The 25,825-nt window shown below is 42.2% G+C and overlaps 1 protein-coding gene across 7 annotated transcripts in view; it reads right to left on the reverse strand.

Moving 5' to 3' along the window:
• Positions 1–25,825, reverse strand: part of MYO16 (myosin XVI) — a 1,104,874-nt gene that overhangs the window by 186,087 nt on the left and 892,962 nt on the right. For all 7 annotated transcript variants that reach the window (XM_063953181.1, XM_063953183.1, XM_063953182.1 and 4 more), the window contains 3 exons: positions 18,201–18,438; positions 14,448–14,752; positions 11,786–12,940 (listed from right to left, as the gene is read on the reverse strand). In XM_063953181.1, the coding sequence (XP_063809251.1) occupies positions 11,786–12,940; positions 14,448–14,752; positions 18,201–18,438 (1,698 nt within the window). The remainder of the gene's footprint in view (positions 1–11,785; positions 12,941–14,447; positions 14,753–18,200; positions 18,439–25,825) is intronic.

Here is a 25,825-nt window from a genome sequence, read left to right on the forward strand (position 1 = left end):
TTTATAATGCCATTACCTCGCTATATCGGAATCCTTCTGCTTCTATTTTAGTCAATGGTCTGTCCTCCCCACCCCTACCTATTAGAAATGGCACCCGTCAGGGTTGTCCGCTTTCCCCCCCTACTCTTCGCCCTGGTGATGGAACCGTTAGCGGCAAAAATCAGATTAAACCCCAACATTTCTGGCATTTTAGTAGGCACTCATGAATACAAAATAGCTCTTCATGCGGATGATGTCATCTTAACTCTAACCGACCCAGACATCTCCCTACAACATCTATTTGAGGAGATCCAGACATATAGTTGCCTATCTAATTATAAACTCAACACTGACAACAATAGAGATTCTTGACTTACACGAACCTCCACAGGATCTGCGCCTCTTACACTCCTTTTACCCATTCAAATGGCAATGCACTAAGCTCAAATACTTAGGTATATATCTAACCAAATCTTACTCAACGTTATATGCAGCCAATTTTCCGAGGCTAATTTCATCTATTAAAACTGATCTGATTACTTGGAATAAATTATTTATCTCTTGGTTTGGTCGCATTGCTGCAGTTAAGATGAATCTTCTGCCACGATTACTATATCTATGGCAAACCCTCCCTATCCACATCCCCACTAAGATACTGAAAAATCTCCAACGAGACTTATTTAACTTTATTTGGGCTGGAAAAAAACCTAGAGTTAAAATGCGACTACTCCAACAACACCGTACTGCGGGCGGTCTAGGCTGTGAGGTACTATCAAGCCACACACTTAGCTACCTGTGTTCTTTGGCATTCGCCTCCCACACAGAGAATATGAACTTTCCTTGAAGCGCACAGGCTGAACATGTACTCACCCTCAACCCTACTGTGGTGCCCGCCACGCTCCCGCCCGAGCTCTACTCTACTATTACCAACGGTACGCTTCTCTTTATCGATCTGGGATCTCTGTACTCGTTTTTATCAGCTCCGCTCTCAAAATCCTTATTTAACCCCTTTATGGAACAATGTAGATTTCCCTCCCTGGCAATGATCATCTTGCATTCAAACACTGGACTACACACAATATTCTCTTTTTACAAGATATAGCCCCTCTTTCCTCGTTTCCCTCTTTTGCGGACATACAGTCCCGCTTCTCGCTTCCCCACTCAGTTTTCTACCAGTTCTTGCAAATACAACACTTTTATCATACCTTCTCTAAAACCGCTCAACCTGCCGTAGCAACTCCCCTTGAATCCTGGTGTCGCGGCCCCCATTTACCAAAAGGGTTATTATCACGCATTTATCGGGTGTTACTTACACACAATGTCCCCCTTAAAGAGAATCATAAATTGGCGTGGGAGGGGGATGTGGGAGAAACTTTAACCATCGAAGAGTGGGCTGATATTAGACAAGAAATTACCAAGGGCTCTATATCGGTTCGTATTGCTGAAAACTCTTATAAATTGTATTATCGATGGTACTTAGTGCCTTCTAGACTACAAACTATCTACCCTACTTGCTCTGATAGATGTTGGAGACTGTGTGGGCACAGGGGAACCCTGCTGCATGTTTGGTGGTCCTGTTCATTGATCTGCCACTACTGGCGACAAATCCATAAATTAATCTTGGGTGTCACGAATATAGCTGTCCCCAACTCGCCCTTCTATTCGTTACTCTCCCGTCCCATCCCTGGCACCACGCGTCACCAGTTTAAATTAATTAAGCACATTTTGAACACGGCAAAATGCCAAATTGCGTCAAATTGGAAATCCTCAACTCCTCCCACTTTACCTGCCACTGTTAATGCCATCTGGTTCACATATAAACTAGAATGCATTACAGCTGCACTTCAAGACTTACCAGATTCTATATATTAAAACATGGACGCCTTGGGCTTTGCACTTTAATGCAGAACCACCATTGACGACAGTTTAATCCCTTAATTATCTATACTCTAGATTGCTATCACACAGCCTCGACTGGCCGACGCCTCCCTTTTATTGTTTTTCCTCACCCTTACCTCCTCTCAATCTTCCTCACCTCTATCTGTTTTTGGTTTTAAGATGTTCGTAATTGTTAATTATGATTCTTCATTGGAAGGGTTTTTAAGAATCTTGAATCTTGATGTTGATGAACTTAATTGACACCCCTTTCTCATGTACCTCTTATATACTTCCTGTTGTTTCTTACTGTATTTTTGTCCTTATACTTATAAAAATCAATAAAAAGATTTATTTTTTTTAAATACAGGATGATTGACCACATTCCTGTTTTACGCAGAGGTGGTGATAGGAAAAAGCTTTTGTTACAGAGTGAAACCGAGTGGATTGAAAGGTTGGGCACATTTGCCTCTAGAGGGTTAAATGAGTCATTGGGCTTATACTGTTACCTTTAATAGATATAGTATCCATGCTGTGTAGTTAGATACTAATATGAGATTATATGTGATGCTGCTATTTTATATTGTATCGGTTTTGTGCTCTATAATGCCTCTTGGTTATTTATTACATGTGGTGTGTTATTTGTATTTTTTTTGGTGTTATTTTTTGTTTGGGCTAATTTTATGTATAACTGCAGCTGCACGTCAGTGCCTTGCGCCCTACTGATTTACGGGGAGGCGTGGCCGGACGTTGTACCCGCGGCTCCACTGAAGCTATTGTGTTCACTATGTATGCTAACAATCTTGATAAAAGTGCTTTCAGGCACTGAAACGTTGATGACATGATGTTGCCAGTGTAATTTTGTACCTGAGTCCGGAGTGCCGCCGAAACGTGGTTCTTTGTTATTGACTGTTGGCCGGACAGTCACTACGTAGGGCACCCGGCAAGCTATCATTGGGGTTATATGAACGAGTGCCGGATTTCTGTTGCTGCTATGTGTGTGTGTGTGTGTGTGTGTGTGTGTGTGTGTGTGTGTGTGTGTGTGTCATTATCTCATTAGAAACCCAAAAATGTGTGAATTTGAATTCTGGATAAGGGATGCTCAACCTGTATAGGCAACGGACATAAGTTATAAATGTAGACAAGAATACTAGATATATGCACCTGGTAGTTGGATTACAGTTTAGGACGAGACATCCAACTCTCAGGTAGACAGCCACTGCAAACTGTAAACTTACAGGTAAACTGTAATCCATCTACTAATCTATATTTTCAAATGTTCTACAATTGGCAACGGTTATAACTCAAGCTTCCTGCTCTTTACCTAGCGCTCTCCATTGCAACATGCTACCTATGTGAATCAGCGCCTGGATGGCTGTGTGTTACCAGATCTACCGAGTCTACTGTATCTGGAGTAATAGCTGTTCTTTCTTGCCTTGGGGGCGTTTGCTTAGAAGCCTCTAGGTGAACATAAACCAAATCACCAAAAGTTACATTCTCCTGTACAGTTGTGCACTGATTAGTTCTATTCTGGGTAGAGGTTGCCTGTCCCGTGCAGGTTTAATATTAGTCATCTAATGTAATAACTGAACATAATGTTTTGTTGTGATAGTAAACACAAAATAATTCTGTTACGTTTAATACTTCACCTTGTTGTGGAGGAAGGTCATTGGGCTCCTAGATTAGTAAATGTCTAATACCTTTGACTGTCGATAAGGAATAATTTTAGTAATACAATGCTTCATCTACCTCTAGCTATGTAAATAAGCCAGATGAAAGCCACATAAACAGAGTGTGCATATTCAACATGCAATGTTCCAGGAACACTTAAATACTGAGGAAAGACAAGATGTAATGTCTTGAAAATTTTCTGTGAAGTATTTATTTTCCAGTTTCCTGGAAAACATACTCCAAGAAATAATTATCACATTATCAAGTCAAGTATGAAGTTATTGACAGAAATGACTCCGTAGAGATGAATGTAGGATTAGAGATGAGCGCCGGAAATTTTTCGGGTTTTGTGTTTTGGTTTTGGGTTCGGTTCCGCGGCCGTGTTTTGGGTTCGACCGCGTTTTGGCAAAACCTCACCGAATTTTTTTTGTCGGATTCGGGTGTGTTTTGGATTCGGGTGTTTTTTTCAAAAAACCCTAAAAAACAGCTTAAATCATAGAATTTGGGGGTAATTTTGATCCCAAAGTATTATTAACCTCAAAAAACATAATTTACACTCATTTTCAGCCTATTCTGAACACATCACACCTCACAATATTATTTTTAGTCCTAAAATTTGCACCGAGGTCGCTGTGTGAGTAAGATAAGCGACCCTAGTGGCCGACACAAACACCGGGCCCATCTAGGAGTGGCACTGCAGTGTCACGCAGGATGGCCCTTCCAAAAAACCCTCCCCAAACAGCACATGACGCAAAGAAAAAAAGAGGCGCAATGAGGTAGCTGACTGTGTGAGTAAGATTAGCGACCCTAGTGGCCGACACAAACACCGGGCACATCTAGGAGTGGCACTGCAGTGTCACGCAGGATGTCCCTTCCAAAAAACCCTCCCCAAACAGCACATGACGCAAAGAAAAAAAGAGGCGCAATGAGGTAGCTGACTGTGTGAGTAAGATTAGCGACCCTAGTGGCCGACACAAACACCGGGCCCATCTAGGAGTGGCACTGCAGTGTCACGCAGGATGTCCCTTCCAAAAAACCCTCCCCAAACAGCACATGACGCAAAGAAAAAAAGAGGCGCAATGAGGTAGCTGACTGTGTGAGTAAGATTAGCGACCCTAGTGGCCGACACAAACACCGGGCCCATCTAGGAGTGGCACTGCAGTGTCACGCAGGATGTCCCTTCCAAAAAACCCTCCCCAATCAGCACATGATGCAAAGAAAAAGAAAAGAAAAAAGAGGTGCAAGATGGAATTATCCTTGGGCCCTCCCACCCACCCTTATGTTGTATAAACAAAACAGGACATGCACACTTTAACCAACCCATCATTTCAGTGACAGGGTCTGCCACACGACTGTGACTGATATGACGGGTTGGTTTGGACCCCCCCCAAAAAAGAAGCAATTAATCTCTCCTTGCACAAACTGGCTCTACAGAGGCAAGATGTCCACCTCATCTTCACCCTCCGATATATCACCGTGTACATCCCCCTCCTCACAGATTATCAATTCGTCCCCACTGGAATCCACCATCTCAGCTCCCTGTGTACTTTGTGGAGGCAATTGCTGCTGGTCAATGTCTCCGCGGAGGAATTGATTATAATTCATTTTAATGAACATCATCTTCTCCACATTTTCTGGATGTAACCTCGTACGCCGATTGCTGACAAGGTGAGCGGCGGCACTAAACACTCTTTCGGAGTACACACTTGTGGGAGGGCAACTTAGGTAGAATAAAGCCAGTTTGTGCAAGGGCCTCCAAATTGCCTCTTTTTCCTGCCAGTATAAGTACGGACTGTGTGACGTGCCTACTTGGATGCGGTCACTCATATAATCCTCCACCATTCTATCAATGTTGAGAGAATCATATGCAGTGACAGTAGACGACATGTCCGTAATCGTTGTCAGGTCCTTCAGTCCGGACCAGATGTCAGCATCAGCAGTCGCTCCAGACTGCCCTGCATCACCGCCAGCGGGTGGGCTCGGAATTCTGAGCCTTTTCCTCGCACCCCCAGTTGCGGGAGAATGTGAAGGAGGAGATGTTGACAGGTCGCGTTCCGCTTGACTTGACAATTTTGTCACCAGCAGGTCTTTCAACCCCAGCAGACCTGTGTCTGCCGGAAAGAGAGATCCAAGGTAGGCTTTAAATCTAGGATCGAGCACGGTGGCCAAAATGTAGTGCTCTGATTTCAACAGATTGACCACCCGTGAATCCTTGTTAAGCGAATTAAGGGCTGCATCCACAAGTCCCACATGCCTAGCGGAATCGCTCCGTGTTAGCTCCTTCTTCAATGCCTCCAGCTTCTTCTGCAAAAGCCTGATGAGGGGAATGACCTGACTCAGGCTGGCAGTGTCTGAACTGACTTCACGTGTGGCAAGTTCAAAGGGCATCAGAACCTTGCACAACGTTGAAATCATTCTCCACTGCACTTGAGACAGGTGCATTCCATCTCCTATATCGTGCTCAATTGTATAGGCTTGAATGGCCTTTTGCTGCTCCTCCAACCTCTGAAGCATATAGAGGGTTGAATTCCACCTCGTTACCACTTCTTGCTTCAGATGATGGCAGGGCAGGTTCAGTAGTTTTTGGTGGTGCTCCAGTCTTCTGTACGTGGTGCCTGTACGCCGAAAGTGTCCCGCAATTTTTCTGGCCACCGACAGCATCTCTTGCACGCCCCTGTCGTTTTTTAAAAAATTCTGCACCACCAAATTCAAGGTATGTGCAAAACATGGGACGTGCTGGAATTTGCCCATATTTAATGCACACACAATATTGCTGGCGTTGTCCGATGCCACAAATCCACAGGAGAGTCCAATTGGGGTAAGCCATTCCGCGATGATCTTCCTCAGTTGCCGTAAGAGGTTTTCAGCTGTGTGCGTATTCTGGAAAGCGGTGATACAAAGCGTAGCCTGCCTAGGAAAGAGTTGGCGTTTGCGAGATGCTGCTACTGGTGCCGCCGCTGCTGTTCTTGCGGCGGGAGTCCATACATCTACCCAGTGGGCTGTCACAGTCATATAGTCCTGACCCTGCCCTGCTCCACTTGTCCACATGTCCGTGGTTAAGTGGACATTGGGTACAACTGCATTTTTTAGGACACTGGTGAGTCTTTTTCTGACGTCCGTGTACATTCTCGGTATCGCCTGCCTAGAGAAGTGGAACCTAGATGGTATTTGGTAACGGGGGCACACTGCCTCAATAAATTGTCTAGTTCCCTGTGAACTAACGGCGGATACCGGACGCACGTCTAACACCAACATAGTTGTCAAGGACTCAGTTATCCGCTTTGCAGTAGGATGACTGCTGTGATATTTCATCTTCCTCGCAAAGGACTGTTGAACAGTCAATTGCTTACTGGAAGTAGTACAAGTGGGCTTACGACTTCCCCTCTGGGATGACCATCGACTCCCAGCGGCAACAACAGCAGCGCCAGCAGCAGTAGGCGTTACACGCAAGGATGCATCGGAGGAATCCCAGGCAGGAAAGGACTCGTCAGACTTGCCAGTGACATGGCCTGCAGGACTATTGGCATTCCTGGGGAAGGAGGAAATTGACACTGAGGGAGTTGGTGGGGTGGTTTGCGTGAGCTTGGTTACAAGAGGAAGGGATTTACTGGTCAGTGGACTGCTTCCGCTGTCACCCAAAGTTTTTGAACTTGTCACTGACTTATTATGAATGCGCTGCAGGTGACGTATAAGGGAGGATGTTCCGAGGTGGTTAACGTCCTTACCCCTACTTATTACAGCTTGACAAAGGGAACACACGGCTTGACACCTGTTGTCCGCATTTCTGGTGAAATACCTCCACACCGAAGAGCTGATTTTTTTGGTATTTTCACCTGGCATGTCAACGGCCATATTCCTCCCACGGACAACAGGTGTCTCCCCGGGTGCCTGACTTAAACAAACCACCTCACCATCAGAATCCTCCTGGTCAATTTCCTCCCCAGCGCCAGCAACACCCATATCCTCCTCATCCTGGTGTACTTCAACACTGACATCTTCAATCTGACTATCAGGAACTGGACTGCGGGTGCTCCTTCCAGCACTTGCAGGGGGCATGCAAATAGTGGAAGGCGCATGCTCTTCACGTCCAGTGTTGGGAAGGTCAGGCATCGCAAACGACACAATTGGACTCTCCTTGTGGATTTGGGATTTCAAAGAACGCACAGTTCTTTGCGGTGCTTTTGCCAGCTTGAGTCTTTTCAGTTTTCTAGCGAGAGGCTGAGTGCTTCCATCCTCATGTGAAGCTGAACCACTAGCCATGAACATAGGCCAGGGCCTCAGCCGTTCCTTGCCACTCCGTGTGGTAAATGGCATATTGGCAAGTTTACGCTTCTCCTCCGACAATTTTATTTTAGGTTTTGGAGTCCTTTTTTTTCTGATATTTGGTGTTTTGGATTTGACATGCTCTGTACTATGACATTGGGCATCGGCCTTGGCAGACGACGTTGCTGGCATTTCATCGTCTCGGCCATGACTAGTGGCAGCAGCTTCAGCACGAGGTGGAAGTGGATCTTGATCTTTCCCTAATTTTGGAACCTCAACTTTTTTGTTCTCCATATTTTATAGGCAGAACTAAAAGGCACCTCAGGTAAACAATGGAGATGGATGGATTGGATACTAGTATACAATTATGGACGGACTGCCACGGTTAGGTGGTATAAAAAAACCACGGTTAGGTGGTATATATTATAATAATAATACAATTATGGATGGACGGACTGCCTGCCGACTGCCGACACAGAGGTAGCCACAGCCGTGAACTACCGCACTGTACACTGGTTGATAAAGAGATAGTAGTATACTCGTAACAACTAGTATGACACTATGACGACGGTATAAAGAATGGAAAAAAAAACACGGTTAGGTGGTATATATTATAATAATAATACAATTATGGATGGACGGACTGCCTGCCGACTGCCGACACAGAGGTAGCCACAGCCGTGAACTACCGCACTGTACACTGGTTGATAAAGAGATAGTAGTATACTCGTAACAACTAGTATGACACTATGACGACGGTATAAAGAATGAAAAAAAAACCACGGTTAGGTGGTATATATTATAATAATAATACAATTATGGATGGACGGACTGCCTGCCGACTGCCGACACAGAGGTAGCCACAGCCGTGAACTACCGCACTGTACACTGGTTGATAAAGAGATAGTAGTATACTCGTAACAACTAGTATGACACTATGACGACGGTATAAAGAATGAAAAAAAAACCACGGTTAGGTGGTATATATTATAATAATAATACAATTATGGATGGACGGACTGCCTGCCGACTGCCGACACAGAGGTAGCCACAGCCGTGAACTACCGCACTGTACACTGGTTGATAAAGAGATAGTAGTATACTCATAACAATTAGGATGACACTATGACGGTATAAAGAATGAAAAAAAAAACCACGGTTAGGTGGTAGGTATATAATAATAAATAATACAATTCTGGTCGGACGGACTGCCTGCCGTGTGCCGACACAGAGGTAGCCACAGCCGTGAACTACCGCACTGTACACTGGTTGATAAAGAGATAGTAGTATACTCGTAACAATTAGGATGACACTATGACGGTATAAAGAATGAAAAAAAAAACCACGGTTAGGTGGTAGGTATATAATAATAAATAATACAATTCTGGTCGGACGGACTGCCTGCCGTGTGCCGACACAGAGGTAGCCACAGCCGTGAACTACCGCACTGTACACTGGTTGATAAAGAGATAGTAGTATACTCGTAACAATTAGGATGACACTATGACGGTATAAAGAATGAAAAAAAAAACCACGGTTAGGTGGTAGGTATATAATAATAAATAATACAATTCTGGTCGGACGGACTGCCTGCCGTGTGCCGACACAGAGGTAGCCACAGCCGTGAACTACCGCACTGTACACTGGTTGATAAAGAGATAGTAGTATACTCGTAACAATTAGGATGACACTATGACGGTATAAAGAATGAAAAAAAAAACCACGGTTAGGTGGTAGGTATATAATAATAAATAATACAATTCTGGTCGGACGGACTGCCTGCCGTGTGCCGACACAGAGGTAGCCACAGCCGTGAACTACCGCACTGTACACTGGTTGATAAAGAGATAGTAGTATACTCGTAACAATTAGGATGACACTATGACGGTATAAAGAATGAAAAAAAAACCACGGTTAGGTGGTAGGTATATAATAATAAATAATACAATTCTGGTCGGACGGACTGCCTGCCGTGTGCCGACACAGAGGTAGCCACAGCCGTGAACTACCGCACTGTACACTGGTTGATAAAGAGATAGTAGTATACTCGTAACAATTAGGATGACACTATGACGGTATAAAGAATGAAAAAAAAACCACGGTTAGGTGGTAGGTATATAATAATAAATAATACAATTCTGGTCGGACGGACTGCCTGCCGTGTGCCGACACAGAGGTAGCCACAGCCGTGAACTACCGCACTGTACACTGGTTGATAAAGAGATAGTAGTATACTCGTAACAATTAGGATGACACTATGACGGTATAAAGAATGAAAAAAAAAACCACGGTTAGGTGGTAGGTATATAATAATAAATAATACAATTCTGGTCGGACGGACTGCCTGCCGTGTGCCGACACAGAGGTAGCCACAGCCGTGAACTACCGCACTGTACACTGGTTGATAAAGAGATAGTAGTATACTCGTAACAATTAGGATGACACTATGACGGTATAAAGAATGAAAAAAAAAACCACGGTTAGGTGGTAGGTATATAATAATAAATAATACAATTCTGGTCGGACGGACTGCCTGCCGTGTGCCGACACAGAGGTAGCCACAGCCGTGAACTACCGCACTGTACACTGGTTGATAAAGAGATAGTAGTATACTCGTAACAATTAGGATGACACTATGACGGTATAAAGAATGGAAAAAAAACCACGGTTAGGTGGTAGGTATATAATAATAAATAATACAATTCTGGTCGGACGGACTGCCTGCCGTGTGCCGACACAGAGGTAGCCACAGCCGTGAACTACCGCACTGTACTGTGTCTGCTGCTAATATAGACTGGTTGATATTTAAAGAGATATTAGTAGTATACATATACAACAATACTATACTGGTGGTCAGGCACTGGTCACCACTCCTGCAGCAAAAGTGTGCACTGTTAATTAATATAATTGTACTCCTGGCTCCTGCTAACAACCTGCAGTGCTCCCCAGTCTCCCCCACAATTAATTATAAGCTTTTAATTTATACATTGATGACTGTGCAGCACACTGGGCTGAGCTGAGTGCACACAGACTGAGTCACACTGTGTGACTGACTGTGCTGTGTATCGTTTTTTTTTTCAGGCAGAGAACGGATATAGCAGAGAGAAGTGAACGGATATATTATATTAAATAAAAGTTAACTAGCAACTGCACTGGTCACTGACTGTGGTAAACTAACTCTGTCTGCGACTCTGCACAATCTCTCTCTCTCTATCTAATCTATCTCTATTCTAATGGAGAGGACGCCAGACACGTCCTCTCCCTATCAATCTCAATGCACGAGTGAAAATGGCGGCGACGCGCGGCTCCTTATATAGAATCTGAGTCTCGCGATAGAATCCGAGCCTCGCGAGAATCCGACAGCGTCATGATGACGTTCGGGCGCGCTCGGGTTAACCGAGCAAGGCGGGAAGATCCGAGTCGCTCGGACCCGTGAAAAAAAAACATGAAGTTCGGGCGGGTTCGGATTCCGAGGAACCGAACCCGCTCATCTCTATGTAGGATACGCTCAGACGGATTGTGTCTTCTTAGGATGCTGTCATGAAGCTAATTAAGAGTTCTGATGCTCTGACTGAAAAAAATATACTTTTCAGAAAGCCAGCACCTGTTTCCAAAGCCTGGAAACTTATTTAGTCTTTTTATTAAGTATATAGTTGTATATAGTTGTACATTGGTACAAGTATACAGTATATAAATGTAATTGTGCATGTTTATGCGAAAAAAGAGCATGAGACGGGGACTATAATACGGATACATAGCTGTAGGGTAATTCTAGAATAGTGTGGATTGAAATTTATATGAGGAACACCGTATTTGATTCAGTAAAGCATATGGTAACTAGCAATATAACTAACAAAAATATTTTTTTCCACTAAATATCAAGAAATCTACTACAAAGCCAGTATGTTCTGCTGTTCCAGGCGACTCATAATACCTACAGGTAATTCAGTATATTAATGTTAATACACAGAAAAATGAAACTCATGTTATCACTTACCTTCCATTTCTCGAATCTTCCTGCCAGCTGCAGATTTCCGTAGAAGACTCCTTCCTGAATTAAAGAGAGTGGTCAACTCATCGAGTGGACTTGTAACATGGCTCGCATTGGTGATACTAGTTGGGAATGAAGAAAGGGATTTTGTTTGTGCAGTTCTTTTCATTGGGGAAGAAAAAGGCAGCTTGGTCATTGTGCTACAGGGACTATCAGATACAACGGGGCTGGCTCTAGAAGCAGCTTTCAGTGTCTCTGAATTTATAGTCTTCTTTGCAGTACTAACTAATAAGGCATATGGAGTTTCTGTGGGAAAAGTAAAATGTGTTGAGGACTGGTAAGATGCTGAAGATTGCTGTATAGGTGGAGTAGAAGGAGGAGACATCCTGCTTGACACACTGAACACAGCTAGTGCTGGGGATGAGGGTCTTTCATTTTGTCCCTTTTGAAGTTTTGAACACTGAGGTGATAAAGGACTGGAACATTCTGATTGTATAGAATAGTTAATATTGGTTTCAAGAACAGGAAGTTGTATAACTTCAAGTGGTGTCAAAGGGGATTCATCAGAAGCAGGAGAACATGTAACTGGTGCCGGTGGAAATACCAAAAGAGGAGGTCTATGAGGAAGGAGGTTTGGAAATGGAGCGGGTACATCATAAGTGTCATTGGAGTCTGCATCTTCTGCATATTTTTTACTTTTATTACTGCCATCAAACGTAACTAAGTTCATGTTCTGTAAAAATGATTGAGAACTCCACGTCAACAAAGTATTACTATTAATTTGATCAGGATGGAAATATTTCATCTCTTCATACACAGCTTCTCCTTGTTCTGGGCTACTGGCACCTGCCAAACAACTCTTCTTGGCATTACCGACCATCTCAATATATACTGGTTCGGTCTCATCTTCTTCCTGTGACATGTATAACGTAAGATTTCCATGGTGTGGTCCATCTGCAGAAGCTGCTCTTTGTATGGTTCCAATGTCCCGATGACCTTTCTTGACTAGAATGCTCAATGGTTTTGCTTCTCCTAACCTGTGAACGGATATCTCCTCATAAGAGCCACTCAGTTTTGTATTAGGACTCCTCTTTGGTTTTGGTGGTGGAATTTTTTTCATTGTGCTGTAATCATCACTGTGAGGTCTTGGCCGAGACAGCGCTGAAAACAAATATAATGTTTTAATTTGTAGCTCATGTAAAATATTGATGATATTACTGTATTTATTTTCACAAACACAAAGATTCTGCTGGGCCACAGAATTCTAAATATGATCATGGAGTAATAAAAAAATATTAATACTAAGTTTGATATCTTACATATAAATTATTGAATTTATGTTCCAGGGTAATGTTAACAATGCAACTTGTTTGCAATCAAATTATATTCAACCATTTTACATGCAACTAAATTAATGTAAACTTAATTTTATTTTGCATTAAAAACAAACAGTTCTTACAACTAATCAGTATGCACATTACCGTATACAGCACAATTAAAGATATTGTGCAAAGACCCAAATGTCACAAATTATTATAGTACAGTCTAATTTACTCCTATAATATGTGTAATGCCCATTTATAAAACATTTTCTTACATAGATTTGTAATTGCTTTCTGTGTCACAAATGGTCATTAGCCTTCTCCAGTCACGTTAGTGGGTGCATTTATAAAGTTGAGTGTTCAACAAATAAGTCTGTAATCTGTTTAAGGGGCTCATGTAAAGTTGTTTTATGTAAAATATACATTTGACTACTGAAGATTTTGTCACTTCTTATACTACAACTCCTTATGACTGGAGAGGTGGAATGGGATTGGGAAGGGTCCGGTGAGAATTGGTAGAGTACAGTAATTGTTATGTGATTGCAACTGAGGTAGACCTGGTGCATAAACACCTGTCAGGAAGACTGGTGCAAAAAGTTGTTATTATGCTGATGCCAGTCATCTTTACTAAATAGCCCTTTCTTATTTGCAGATGGCGAATTGGCCCCTTACACTTCATTAATTAGCATGGCTCCTATATTATATAAAGTTGCAGTTAATTGCTTAACTGACATTAATTGATATTGGTCATTTGAACTATGACAGGAAAGTCTTGAAGGGGGAAAACAAGAGAGGATTGTATTTAATCATATTTTATGTAGCAACTCTTACTTTTAGTACTAACACCATCCAATTACTATTATGTACATATAGAGTAATGCGACCTTTGCATTTACTACTAACATTACTTAGCCACATCAATGTCTACACTACCCCCTATACAACTATGCTATCTTAGTGTCTAAGCATACATAATTATAACTCCTGCCACATATGCTAGTGTTGTTAATATGTACACACTGAGCATATGCATGTACAGTAAGTGTACTTAATATGCACCTATCCCGTTTATATTCAGAGGGCAAATGCAACCATCTCTGTAGGAGCTCTTTAATGTTTCTAAGGTGATGGGACATATGTTGTAAATGCATTTCTGCTGTAAGACCTTAAAAAATCATTGTCATACACTACAGTTTATGAAAGTTGCCAGAATGCTTTGGCCATTCAAGGACCATGGGAAACATGCCTCAGTGATGTTACTTGTTCCTGGGAAATAAATGGGCTGGATAATATGGCTGCTGACACTGTTTGCAGATGACAATTCAACCTTGCGTACTGTGTCTTACCTTCATTGTCAATGCCCTTAGCAGCTGCAATAAGACAGGCACTAACAGCTTCATACGAAACACTTAATCTTGTGGTAGGGTTTCTCTTTGGTTTTGGAGGAGGTTGTTTCCGTGGAGACTGGAGATTATCATCTAAGCTTAACACAGTGTGCAGAGAAAGGGATCGGACAGATCCTCCCACTGCAGACCGCACCAGGCTTCCAGAACTTAGGGGAACCCCAACAGAATCAGAATGAAAAAGATTAGGCGTAGAACGATATCCTATGGAGTTATTTTGCAAAGTCTTCATACCCTTTTCTTCAGTTCTGGAAGACATAACATTAATAGGTATCAAAAAATTCTATAAATAAAAGTTTCATATCAAGTGTCTACTTCAGTGGTTCTCAAACTCGGTTCTCAGGAGCCCAAACAGTACATGTTTTTCAGATCACCTGTGGAACTTTAAAATGGGACTTGGGAATACACCTTTGTGCCTGCTGGGTGGTCAGGAAAATGTAAACTGTTAGGGATCCCAATGACTGAGTTTGAGAACCACTGGTTTACTCTTAAATTACAACCTGCATTTAATATATATATATATATATATATATATATATATATATATATATACATATATATATATATATATATATATATATATATAGTGTATGGATCGTTTTAAAACAAATGTACACATTTCAGTAAAAAACGTACTCCTTGCGCATTGAATGTGAGATGCGGTCTACACAATTATTAGTAAACTATATTCCACAAATCTACTGCTACCAATTTTGTATGTGTTCTAATATTATCTTACACATTTGTTTGGTAATGCTTACTCAATTGCCTGTACTTGGCATTTTAGATTTTTTTACTTTATATTAACTACCAAATTGATATAGATCTTTACTGTCAGCAAAGAACAAAACATGACAAGAGTTTAATTCACAGAAATTCAAATATTTAAAGAATATGTACTTTTAAAATGCTGCACTCAATATACCAAGAAGATGGGGGCTTTGCTCCTAAAATGCCAATTTCCAATTTAGGTTTGAATATCACAAAGTGAATAATTTCCCATACTGAGCTTTCAAACATGGTCAACATAATGACACACCAACCAACACACAGCATGACAGCAACGACAAGCTTTGAGTCTGCCGAAGACCCAACTTGGGACATCAGTCAACATATTTTTATTGAGTTGGTTGGAAAATCAATTTGGCTATAAACTACAGAAACCTGAAGAAGGGAACTTGTTGAATGAGATGAGTCAACAAAGAACGTATATTATGACATTTCCTCTAGAACTGTCTAATCTCTTTGCGGTAGTTGTTGGTGTCCAGAATTTATTTATGAACTATTATTTATATTGTACTAGCTGGAGTACCCGGCATTGCCCGGGATTTTAAGAATGTCTGTTTACAAAAATGAGTTTAAATATTAAACACACAGTATAAATAACATTGTAGATAGCTGAATACCCGTGCTTCGCTATGGGATGAGGATGGTAAATTAGAATGATATTGTTCGTTAATTTACGTTGGTTGGAGATCTAGTATATAGGCATACCTTGCTTCCCTGACGCACTTTGTGTAGTGGCCAGACCACTTTTTGGACCCCCAAGGGACCCTGCTCTTCCCACTATACAATTCTCAGACTGTGGTTTCCTGCTGCCTCCATTCCCCTTCTCACAACATGTCAGTTCCCCTGTGAAATTATATATTTTTTTACATTATGTATCTCCTGATATACTCTGTGCTGCTGGGGGACCGTGTTACTTCCACTATATAACTCTCTATGTGTGGGTTTGTGCTACCTGCATTCCCCTCCTCACATCATGTCACAGGCCCTGTCACATGCAGCCCTGTCATCACTGACATATCATGCATGTCCTGATATAGTCTGTGCTGCTAGTGGTGTGCAACCCCCACAGTGTTTGTTCCCAGAGTGTAACTCATATGTGTAGCAAATTTTGTGTAAATTGCATCAGGCATTCCAGAGTTATGCTGTCTGCTGAAAACCTCTGTGCTGCTGCCTCACCCCTAGGGGTGCTAGGGGTGTCTTAGCCCCACAGTGTTTGTTCCCAGCTTGTAAGTCATATGTGTACCAAGTTTGTTGTAAATTGGTCCAGGCAGTCGGGAGTTATGCTGTCTCCTGAAATAGTCTGTGCTGCTGTCCCACCCCTAGGGGTGCTAGGGGTGTCTAACCCCCACAGAGTTTGTTCCCAGATTGTAAGTCAGATGTGTACCAAGTTTGGTGTAAATTGCTCCAGGCCTTCCACAGTTATGCTGTCTGCTGACATACTCTGTGCTGCAGTCCCACCCCTAGGGGTGCTAAGGGTGTCTGACCCCCACAGTGTTTGTTCCGAGTTAAAGTCATATGTGTACCAAGTTTGGTGTAAACTGCTGCAGGCATTCCAGAGTTATGCTGTCTGCTGAAATACTCAGTGCTGCTGCCTCACCCCTAGGGGTGTTAGGGGTGTCTTCCCCCCACAGTGTTTGTTACCAGAGTGTAAGGCAGATGTGTACTAATTTTGAAGTACATGGGTCCAGCAATTCCAGAGTTATGCTGTCTCCTGATATACTCTGTGCTGCTGTCTCCCACCCCTAGGGGTGCTAGGGATTTCTAATTGTTTTAATTGCCTCCGACGTGTTTTTGTATGCTCGTATGCCAAATTTCAAGATCTTCGCTTGTAAACTGTGCATTTGTATAGAAAGACAGACAAATTTCCACTTTTATATAGTAGATAGTGCAAATATATTATACAGAGAATATTTACAGAGAATATTTCAGTAATTCTCATCATGCCTTGCCCCACTGGAATTTATAATCTACAGTGTATTCCATTTCACATGGACACACATTTTGTCAGAAGCTAATTAACCTACTAGTACAGTATGTTTTTGGAGTGTGGGAGGAAACCAGAACAGACAGAGAAAACCCACACAAACATTGGGAGAACATGCAAGCTCCACAAAGATAAAGCCTTACTCATAAACGTAACTCATGACATGAAGGCTGTGAGGCAGTAACACTTCCCATCACATCAACTATGCTGCCAAAAAAAATGTACCTTAATATTCTGAAACCATATCGGATACCCAACAAGTTGTCTATTTGGGTTAGAATTTCTGTTCCCAAACTTGTTTTACTAAACTTAAAAAAATAAAATGAAACATACTGTAGAACAGAGTACTGTATGTAGGAAGCTGGATGACCAATAAATTGTCTGATTCTGAATATATTGCTACTGTATATGTCAGTCTGCATATTCCCATATGGCAAGAATAAAACATGGCCAAGTAAGCAGAACATACAGGGGGGAATTCAAATGTTTGAAAAGTCAGTTGGGAGTCTGTTTTTTCTTATCTAATAGACAGGAAAAAACAGACACCCAACTGACTTTTCAAACATTTGAATTCCCCCCACAGAGCCTTAGACTTAAAGGGATTTGTTTAGAAATCCAAAATGGGAGGTTGTTGAATGAGGTGAATTAGCAGGAATGTACAGTATATGAATAGAGTTATCTAACCTCTAGGCAGTTGATGGTGGGTCCTAGAAATGTAAAGTCCTTAGATGATACCCAGTAGTTGTGTCTTTATGTTATAAGGTCCCTATTCCCAAATTATGTTTTAGGCAGAAAAATAAAGAAAAACCAAAACACTATTAATATAATAACACATGATAGATATTTTCCAACTCGCAGTCTATAAAGCTTTTATGCACTTTGACATTTACAAATGTTATATATATCTATTGTATTATATTGACCTGTTAGAGTTTTTTTCTTTATCACAAGATGATAATTTTGTGTCATTAACATCTGTTCCAGTACGAAGTTTGTCTTTCTCCCGAGCAATGTCTGATGCATTCTGGATGACCAGAGAGTGGTAGGTTTGCTGTCCCAGGTTCTCCACGGTGAGAAAGAAGTCTTCTACGCAAGTAATTTCATTTTGTTTAATGTTCATTTTCTGCTTCAGGCGTCGACATGCTAGAAACCTCCTCACAACTGATGTAAAGAAAAAAATACAATAAAGAAACTGAATAACAAAGCAGATAGTACAGCTTGTATAGCATCTGTTAAATAAAATAAATTATATCCAGTTTTATGAAGTAGCGTACTTTCATTAAAATAGATACTGTACATACTTCATTTGACGTCAGCAGCGCATAGCCCATGAAGTATGTCACGTGTTGTGCGCTGGCTTGGTGGGTATATGAGGTGTGCGATAGGCCATCCACACCCATATTATTCATTGCTGTCATCGGTAAAAGGGGAGATTTGTCCGAGTTGCAAAAAGGGATGATTATCGGCTTTCAGGCCAAGGGTGGCTGTTTCTGAAACAGTGCAGTTTGTGAACTGCTCGTGTGCTGCTGCGGTGAATGTGTATCGTGACTGGACAAATGGCACCATTGCAAATACCCAACATGGAAACTGTGGAGCACCACATGCCACTGATGTGAGAGGTGAACGTAAGCTACAAAGGTGTGTGAGGGCCGACAGACACGCTACAGTGGAGCAACTCACCATCAAAATGAACCTGGGGGCTACCAGACGTGTGTCTAAAATAACAGTCCAGCAAACATCTAGCTGCTGTCCGTGCTGCACACAGCAGTTACTCTGGCTACTAGCTGGTGTTTATAATAATGTGACTCGACCGTGTATAAAAAGGTCAAATCTACCATTAAAGGTTAATTCTGCCATTAAAGGCACTTTTTCCAAATGGGAACCTTATGCTTAAAATTGATAGTAACCTGCTCCAAATTAAGCCAGCCGATATCTGTGGACCACTGCTACACCTTCTGCAGTGGATTCCAAAAGGCATTCTGCTCCCGTGTATTTCTGAGCCGCAGCCTTACAAATCCAAAAGTGGAATCCAGGCAATGACTGTGGTTTCTTCTGGTAGGGTGTAGTCTACATGAATTCCAGCCTGGAGGCTATGTGCTCAAGTGTGTTGCTACTGGTTTCCCTAGGCAGCAGCAGCAGCAATTTGTGTAGGGTGTAGGGTGGGACACTACATGTGCTTCTGCCTAAGTAAGGAGTGGGGAAAAGTGCCCTTTATAAGAAATATGGGAACACCTGCTATATACACAAAACGCTATACACATCTGGAAAGCAGAAAGCTATATGTTTATTGTATGCAATGCTTCAGCAATGTCTATGTAGGATGCATCTACCAAAGAGATCAATGAGGTGATGTATTGTAATAAGTATCTAGATCAGGAATATAATGTGTTAAGTAATGGAATGCAACACTGTGCTGGATACAGGACATGGGTAAAACTCCTGATTTGCTATCTTATCTGTTCTCTTTGTGTATTGTTGTGAATTGTTTGATTAACTTCTGAATATAAGACGCCTGCATGTGTGTGATCTCTAGCCTCTCCATGGTCAGCAAGCAATGAATATCAATGTACGCCTTGCAATGAATATCAATCCAGAGCTGAGTGTATCAGTATTGGGGCTCTCTTGGTGACTTCACTGTGTGGTTTCACTGCACAATACAAAAGACATCAAGGGATTCATTGATCATATGCTGTTAATCAATTTAGTTTTTTTGTGTAAGGTATCCATTTTCATATTGCATATATGCACCAAAAATGTGTATGTTAAGTCTGTACATACATTTTTTGAATATAGTTGATTTGCTTCTTCACATTCCTGAACAGGCTGATCAGAGATGTGCATGGACAAGGAAGTGCAAACTGAGTACAGAGCACAAGCTCGGACTGGCCCACAGGGGTAACCACTGGTAGGCACCACTGCCTGGGGGCCCCTCCTTCTCTAGGGATCAGGTTCTAGACTATGCACTTGAATTATATATTATACATATGTTACCTTATACTGCACAGGATTATGATGTATTCTCTACAGTACATTGCTGTCATTAATCTGGCACATTATCATGCATGCACTAACATTAATTACTATAGAAATTATCAAGGAGTCCAGACCAGGTACTCTATAATGGTTAGCCAAACCTCTGTGGTGGCTGGCCACACCCCCTTTGGAGGCTGGCCACACCTCCATTCATGGGCCCCTACCACTGCATACCCCCAGTGGACCCTTCATACTCCAGTCCGACACTGACAGGGCAGGTGTGTTTCCACACATTGTAGTACAATTACATATAGACACATATCAGATACACCTTTTAAGAGGGGTTTGCCTTGATGATGTATCATGATGGTGATGATGATTACTGGATAATTGCATATGGGTCCATCCAGCTTATAGCAATTTAATAATTAGTGGCTGTGTTATATAGTATTAAGTTGTATATTAACAAGTGGTGGTTGCTGCTACTGGGCTGCAGTGCTGACCAAAGGCTGCAGGGGAAAGCTGGCCAGCACATATAAACATGCATGTAAACTTGTATGTAACATGTGCTGGCTGCCTTACATGGGGATCATCAGCAGCAGCACGTATAGGACACAGGAACACAGTGCTTGGCCTGTCTGTCTTCAATAAGCCTGCTCCCAGACTCCACCCAACAACATACACGTTTTATCATAGACCCTTTCCCACCTTTCCCCCAATACCTCCCCCCTCCAGCTAATTGAAATACTTTACTTCATCTCCCCTCCTCCCCCACTGGTTGTATTTGCCCCCCTGGGTGTTACCCCATCCATGGGTATATACTGCCCACTTTTCCCATGCAGAGCAAAGCAGAGCGTGTGTCAGGGGGAAACGGATAATCAGTCTGTTGTCCTGGGAGAGGAACAAAGTTCCCTTCCCCGCACTGTGCTTCTTCGGTGCATGCGCTCTAAAATGCCGGCCGCACAGCATTTTGGAGTGGGGGGCCAAGCCAAATAATGCACACCTGGCTCCGGTTGCAGCACATGCAACTATGCCATTTAAGTGGTTAAGTTGTGGCTCTCTATTTGCATTACAAGTTTGAAATTAATTTTGTTATTGTATATGTTCTAATTTATAAATAAACTGTCAAAACACTCTTCTCTTTTTTGTGTATTACATTATGTAAAAAACAGCATACAATTACAATATAATTTAAACATCTATCATTAACCAATAAATCGTAATACACTCCAGGTAAATAGTTTTCACCCTGCGACAATGTAACTTTGACTTCCCTTTTCACGACTATTGCAAATGCACAGAGTACGGTATATACTCGAGTATAAGCCGACCTTTTCAGCACTTTTTTTGTGCTGAAAAAGCCCCCTCGGCTTATACTAGAGTCAGTGGGAAGGAGGGACACGGAGGGCACAGCGCGCGCCTCTCCTGTATCCCTCCTGCGTCTCCGGCGGCAGCAGCGGGTCTATTAAATGAAGTACCCGTTCGTGAGCTCTGATTGGCTCATGTACCGGCACTTCATTTAAAAGACCCGCCGCGGACGCCGGAGATGCAGGAGGGACACAGGAGAGGCGCGCGCTGTGCCCTCTGTGTCCCTCCTTCACAAAACAGCGTGGGAGCGGTGGAGGGTAAGTTATACCTGGCACTGGCGGAGAATATTTGGCACTTGTGGGGGGGGGGCATATCTGGCAGTATGAGGGCATATCTGGCACTGTGGGGGCATATATGGCACTGTGGGGGCATATCTGGCAGTGTGAGGGCATATCTGGCACTGTGGGGGCATATCTGGCACTATGAGGGCATATCTGGCACTGTGAGGGCATATCTGGCACTATGAGGGCATATCTGGCACTGTGGGGGAATATCTGGCAGTATGAGGGCATATCTGGCACTGTGGGGGCATATCTGGCAGTAAGAGGGCATATCTGGCACTGTGGGAGCATATCTGGCACTGTGGGGGCCTATCAGGCAGTGTGAGGGCTGTGTACGGCTAGTGCTGCATTTCCCACCCTAGGCTTATACTCGAGTCAATAAGTTTTCCCAGGTTTTTGTGGTAAAATTAGGTGCCTCGGCTTATATTCGGGTCGATTTATACTCGAGTATATACAGTATGTAGTGACTCTATGGGAGAATACACAGATGAACCTACATGATTCTAAAGTTTACTCCAAGAGGCCATCATCCAAAAGACCTTGCTATAGAAAGAGTTAAGGTGTTGGTGATCCCAAGAGAAGATTCAATAAATACATTACCTGTGAAACCTCCCAACCCGATCTCTTCGCTCTTCACAAGATCTATGTCTCACATCCACACTCATTATTCGCTCCCATTCATGATTGCAGGACTTTGTTTGGGGTTAAGGAATGTCCTCCAATGCACAATAAGACTCTCCTCTAGTCTACAATCCTTCAAGCATTCCCTGACAACTCACCTCTTCAGGAAAGCTTATCAGATTCCAGAACCGCCCACATAGCTTTTATGAATTTTCCCATCCAATTACATCCTCACTGTACAGTCCACACTCCACACATAACCTCACATATTTTCTCGTTCTTCACTTTCCCATCCTCCTGACCCCAGGCCAAAATTGCTGTGTGACAATATCATACAGCCCACCAAGAACCTTTGCAATCTGGTGGACCATTGGCCTATTTCCCTATAGAGTGTAAGCTTGCAAGCATCCTACACAGCTGTTACTACCCAGCTTTGTTTTATCACTGTTCTTTCCAATTGTAAAGCACAACAGAATTTGTTGCGCTATATAAAAAAGTGTTCCTAAATACTGTAAATAAATAAACAAACCAGCAGAGATTTACTGAATTTTGGGTTAACTACTATACATCATATAGATCTGAAATTATAAAGTCGGGAAAAGAACTGGCCATTTATCAATACTGAACTAGAGCAGTCAGCATTAAAGGCTATACAATTGCTACCTTGAGGCTGCAATACCCAAACTACTGCAGGTGATGCACACTGATGTACCTCAGCATCTCAAGAAAACGCCTCAACATACTGTATCTCTCTAAAAACCCAGGAACTATTGTTGTGTAGCAGGGACGTGTGGTGAGGTAAATGGCTCAGTAGGCAATGGCTAGTACCTGGCAACTAAAAGAAAGAATGGAATGGAATTTTGCAGGTTGGTCATCAGACCAGTCCTAGAAAGTTGTGAAAATGATCAGCCTGTGGCGAGAACAACTACCCATTGGCAACCCTTAGATCAGAGGTTCCCAAACATGGACCTCTAGGTTTTAAGTATATCCATGCTTGGCCACAGGTAACTTATTTAGTACCTCATTCAATTTAATTTAACCATCTGTGCTGAGCCATGGATATACTTGGACAGTTAGGGTGCCTTGAGGACCACGTTTGGGAAATTCTGTCTTACATACAATATTACTGATGGTATTTCCCTCAATAAGTATAGAGAAAGAGCTAAGGTTCTGTTACAGGTAGAGACCAAATGGATCTTTCAGTTAAATACAGTCCAACCATTATGCCTATTGTATATGAAGTGCTGTCTTATAGGTAGTATACTTTGATATACTCATTGAAAGTTAATATCAGATATACAGTAATTGCTCAATTTTATTTAAAGTCTATCATTTAAGTGGTTGGTTATTCATCTTAATAAGCACACCTAAAATAAAAGAGTGATATGGGCAAACCATATTTTTATATTTTGTATTAAGCATCCTGCTTAAGTTGTTTATAACAATTATTGATTTATATGACCTGTGGCAGTAGCAGTTTTGTGGCATGATCTTTTGTAGCCGCAGTGAAGTTTTTCAGATGTTTGCTGTTGTCAAGGTTTGACTACTATCTCCGCCCAAGTGACGATTTCCTTGGTGCAACGTGATGATGTTACTAAGGCATACTGGGCATGTTTATAATATATGCTTTGTATTTTTCATATACTTTATATGGTCAAAGCTCTGGCTTCTACTGGAGTATGACAGGAAAGGCTCTGCCTCACCTCATAGCACCACACGTCACTGATATATATACAGAACACACACATATATACTTACACACACACATACACACATATATCACATGCACTTGTCGTTGAAGAAGGTTTTCACAGCGGGGTGACTACTTTCATGCACAAGCCCCTTGAGTGCTGCCACTCTCTCTGCTTCTATATAAAAACATATTTTTATATATATATATATATATATATATATGCGTTGCCCAGGATTTTAAGAATGTCTGTTTGCAAAAATGAATTTAAATATTAAACACACAGTATAAATAACATTGTAGATAGCTGAATATCCGTGCTTCGCTACGGGTTGAGGATAGTAAATTAGAATGATAGTTGTTCGTTAATTTACGTTGGTTGGAGATCTAGTACAGTATATAGGCATATCTTGCTTGCCTGACACACTTTGTGTAGTGGCCTGACCCCTTTTTGGTCCCCCTGGGATCCTGCTCTTCCCACTATACAACTCTCAGTCTGTGGCTTCCTGCTGCCTCCATTCCCCTCCTCACATAATGTCACCGCCCCTGTGAAATTATCGATTTTTTTTTTACAGTTTCTTATATAGCGAAGCACAGTATGTATCTCCTGATATACTCTGTGCTGCTGGGGGACCGTGCTACTTCCACTATATAACTCTCTGTGTGTGGGTCTGTGCTACCTTCATTCCCCTCCTCACATCATGTCACTGGCACTGTCACATTCAACTCTGTCATCACTGACATATCATACATGTCCTGATATAGTCTGTGCCTAGGGGTGCTAGTGGTGTTTTACCCCCACAGTGTTTGTTCCCAGAGTGTAACTCATATGTGTAGCAAATTTGGTGTAAATTGCTCCAGGCAATCCAGAGTTATGCTGTCTCCTGAAAACCTCTGTGCTGCTGCCTCACCCCTAGGGGTCCTAGGGGTGTCTTACCCCCACAGTGTTTGTTCCCAGCTTGTAAGTCATCTGTGTACCAAGTTTGGTGTAAACTGCTGCAGGCATTCCAGAGTTATGCTGTCTGCTGAAATACTCAGTGCTGCTGCCTCACCCCTAGGGGTGCTAGGGGTGTCTTTCCCCCCACAGTGTTTGTTTCCAGAGTGTAAGGCAGATGTGTACCAATTTTGGAGTACATGGGTCCAGCAATTCCAGAGTTATGCTGTCTCCTGATATACTCTGTGCTGCTGTCATGCCCCCTAGGGGTGCTAGGGATTTCTAATTGTTTTAGTTGCCTCCCGCATGTTTTAATATGCTCGTATGCCAAATTTCACGTTCTTCGCTTGTAAACTGTGGATTTGTATAGAGAGACAAACAGAAAGACACATTTTCACGTTTATATAGTATATATATATATATATATATATATATATATATAGTGATTCAAAAGTCACAGTACACCCTTTTGTTTCAAAAACAGTGCAGGAAAAGGGAAAACTGAATACTCCAGTAAAGTATGGGTGAGGTGGGCTATCTTTTAGGGTATGTACCGAACATTGGCGCTATCTTGAAATGGGCCATCTTGGATCTAAGTCGGTTTTTTCAAATGGAAAGAGGGTCGTGCAACATGTCAAACAACATCAGAATTTGAAAAAGTGTATTGCTGCAAACAGATTT

Source organism: Pseudophryne corroboree, chromosome 2 (genome assembly GCF_028390025.1).
Source record: "Pseudophryne corroboree isolate aPseCor3 chromosome 2, aPseCor3.hap2, whole genome shotgun sequence".
Taxonomy (NCBI): Eukaryota; Metazoa; Chordata; class Amphibia; order Anura; family Myobatrachidae; genus Pseudophryne; species Pseudophryne corroboree.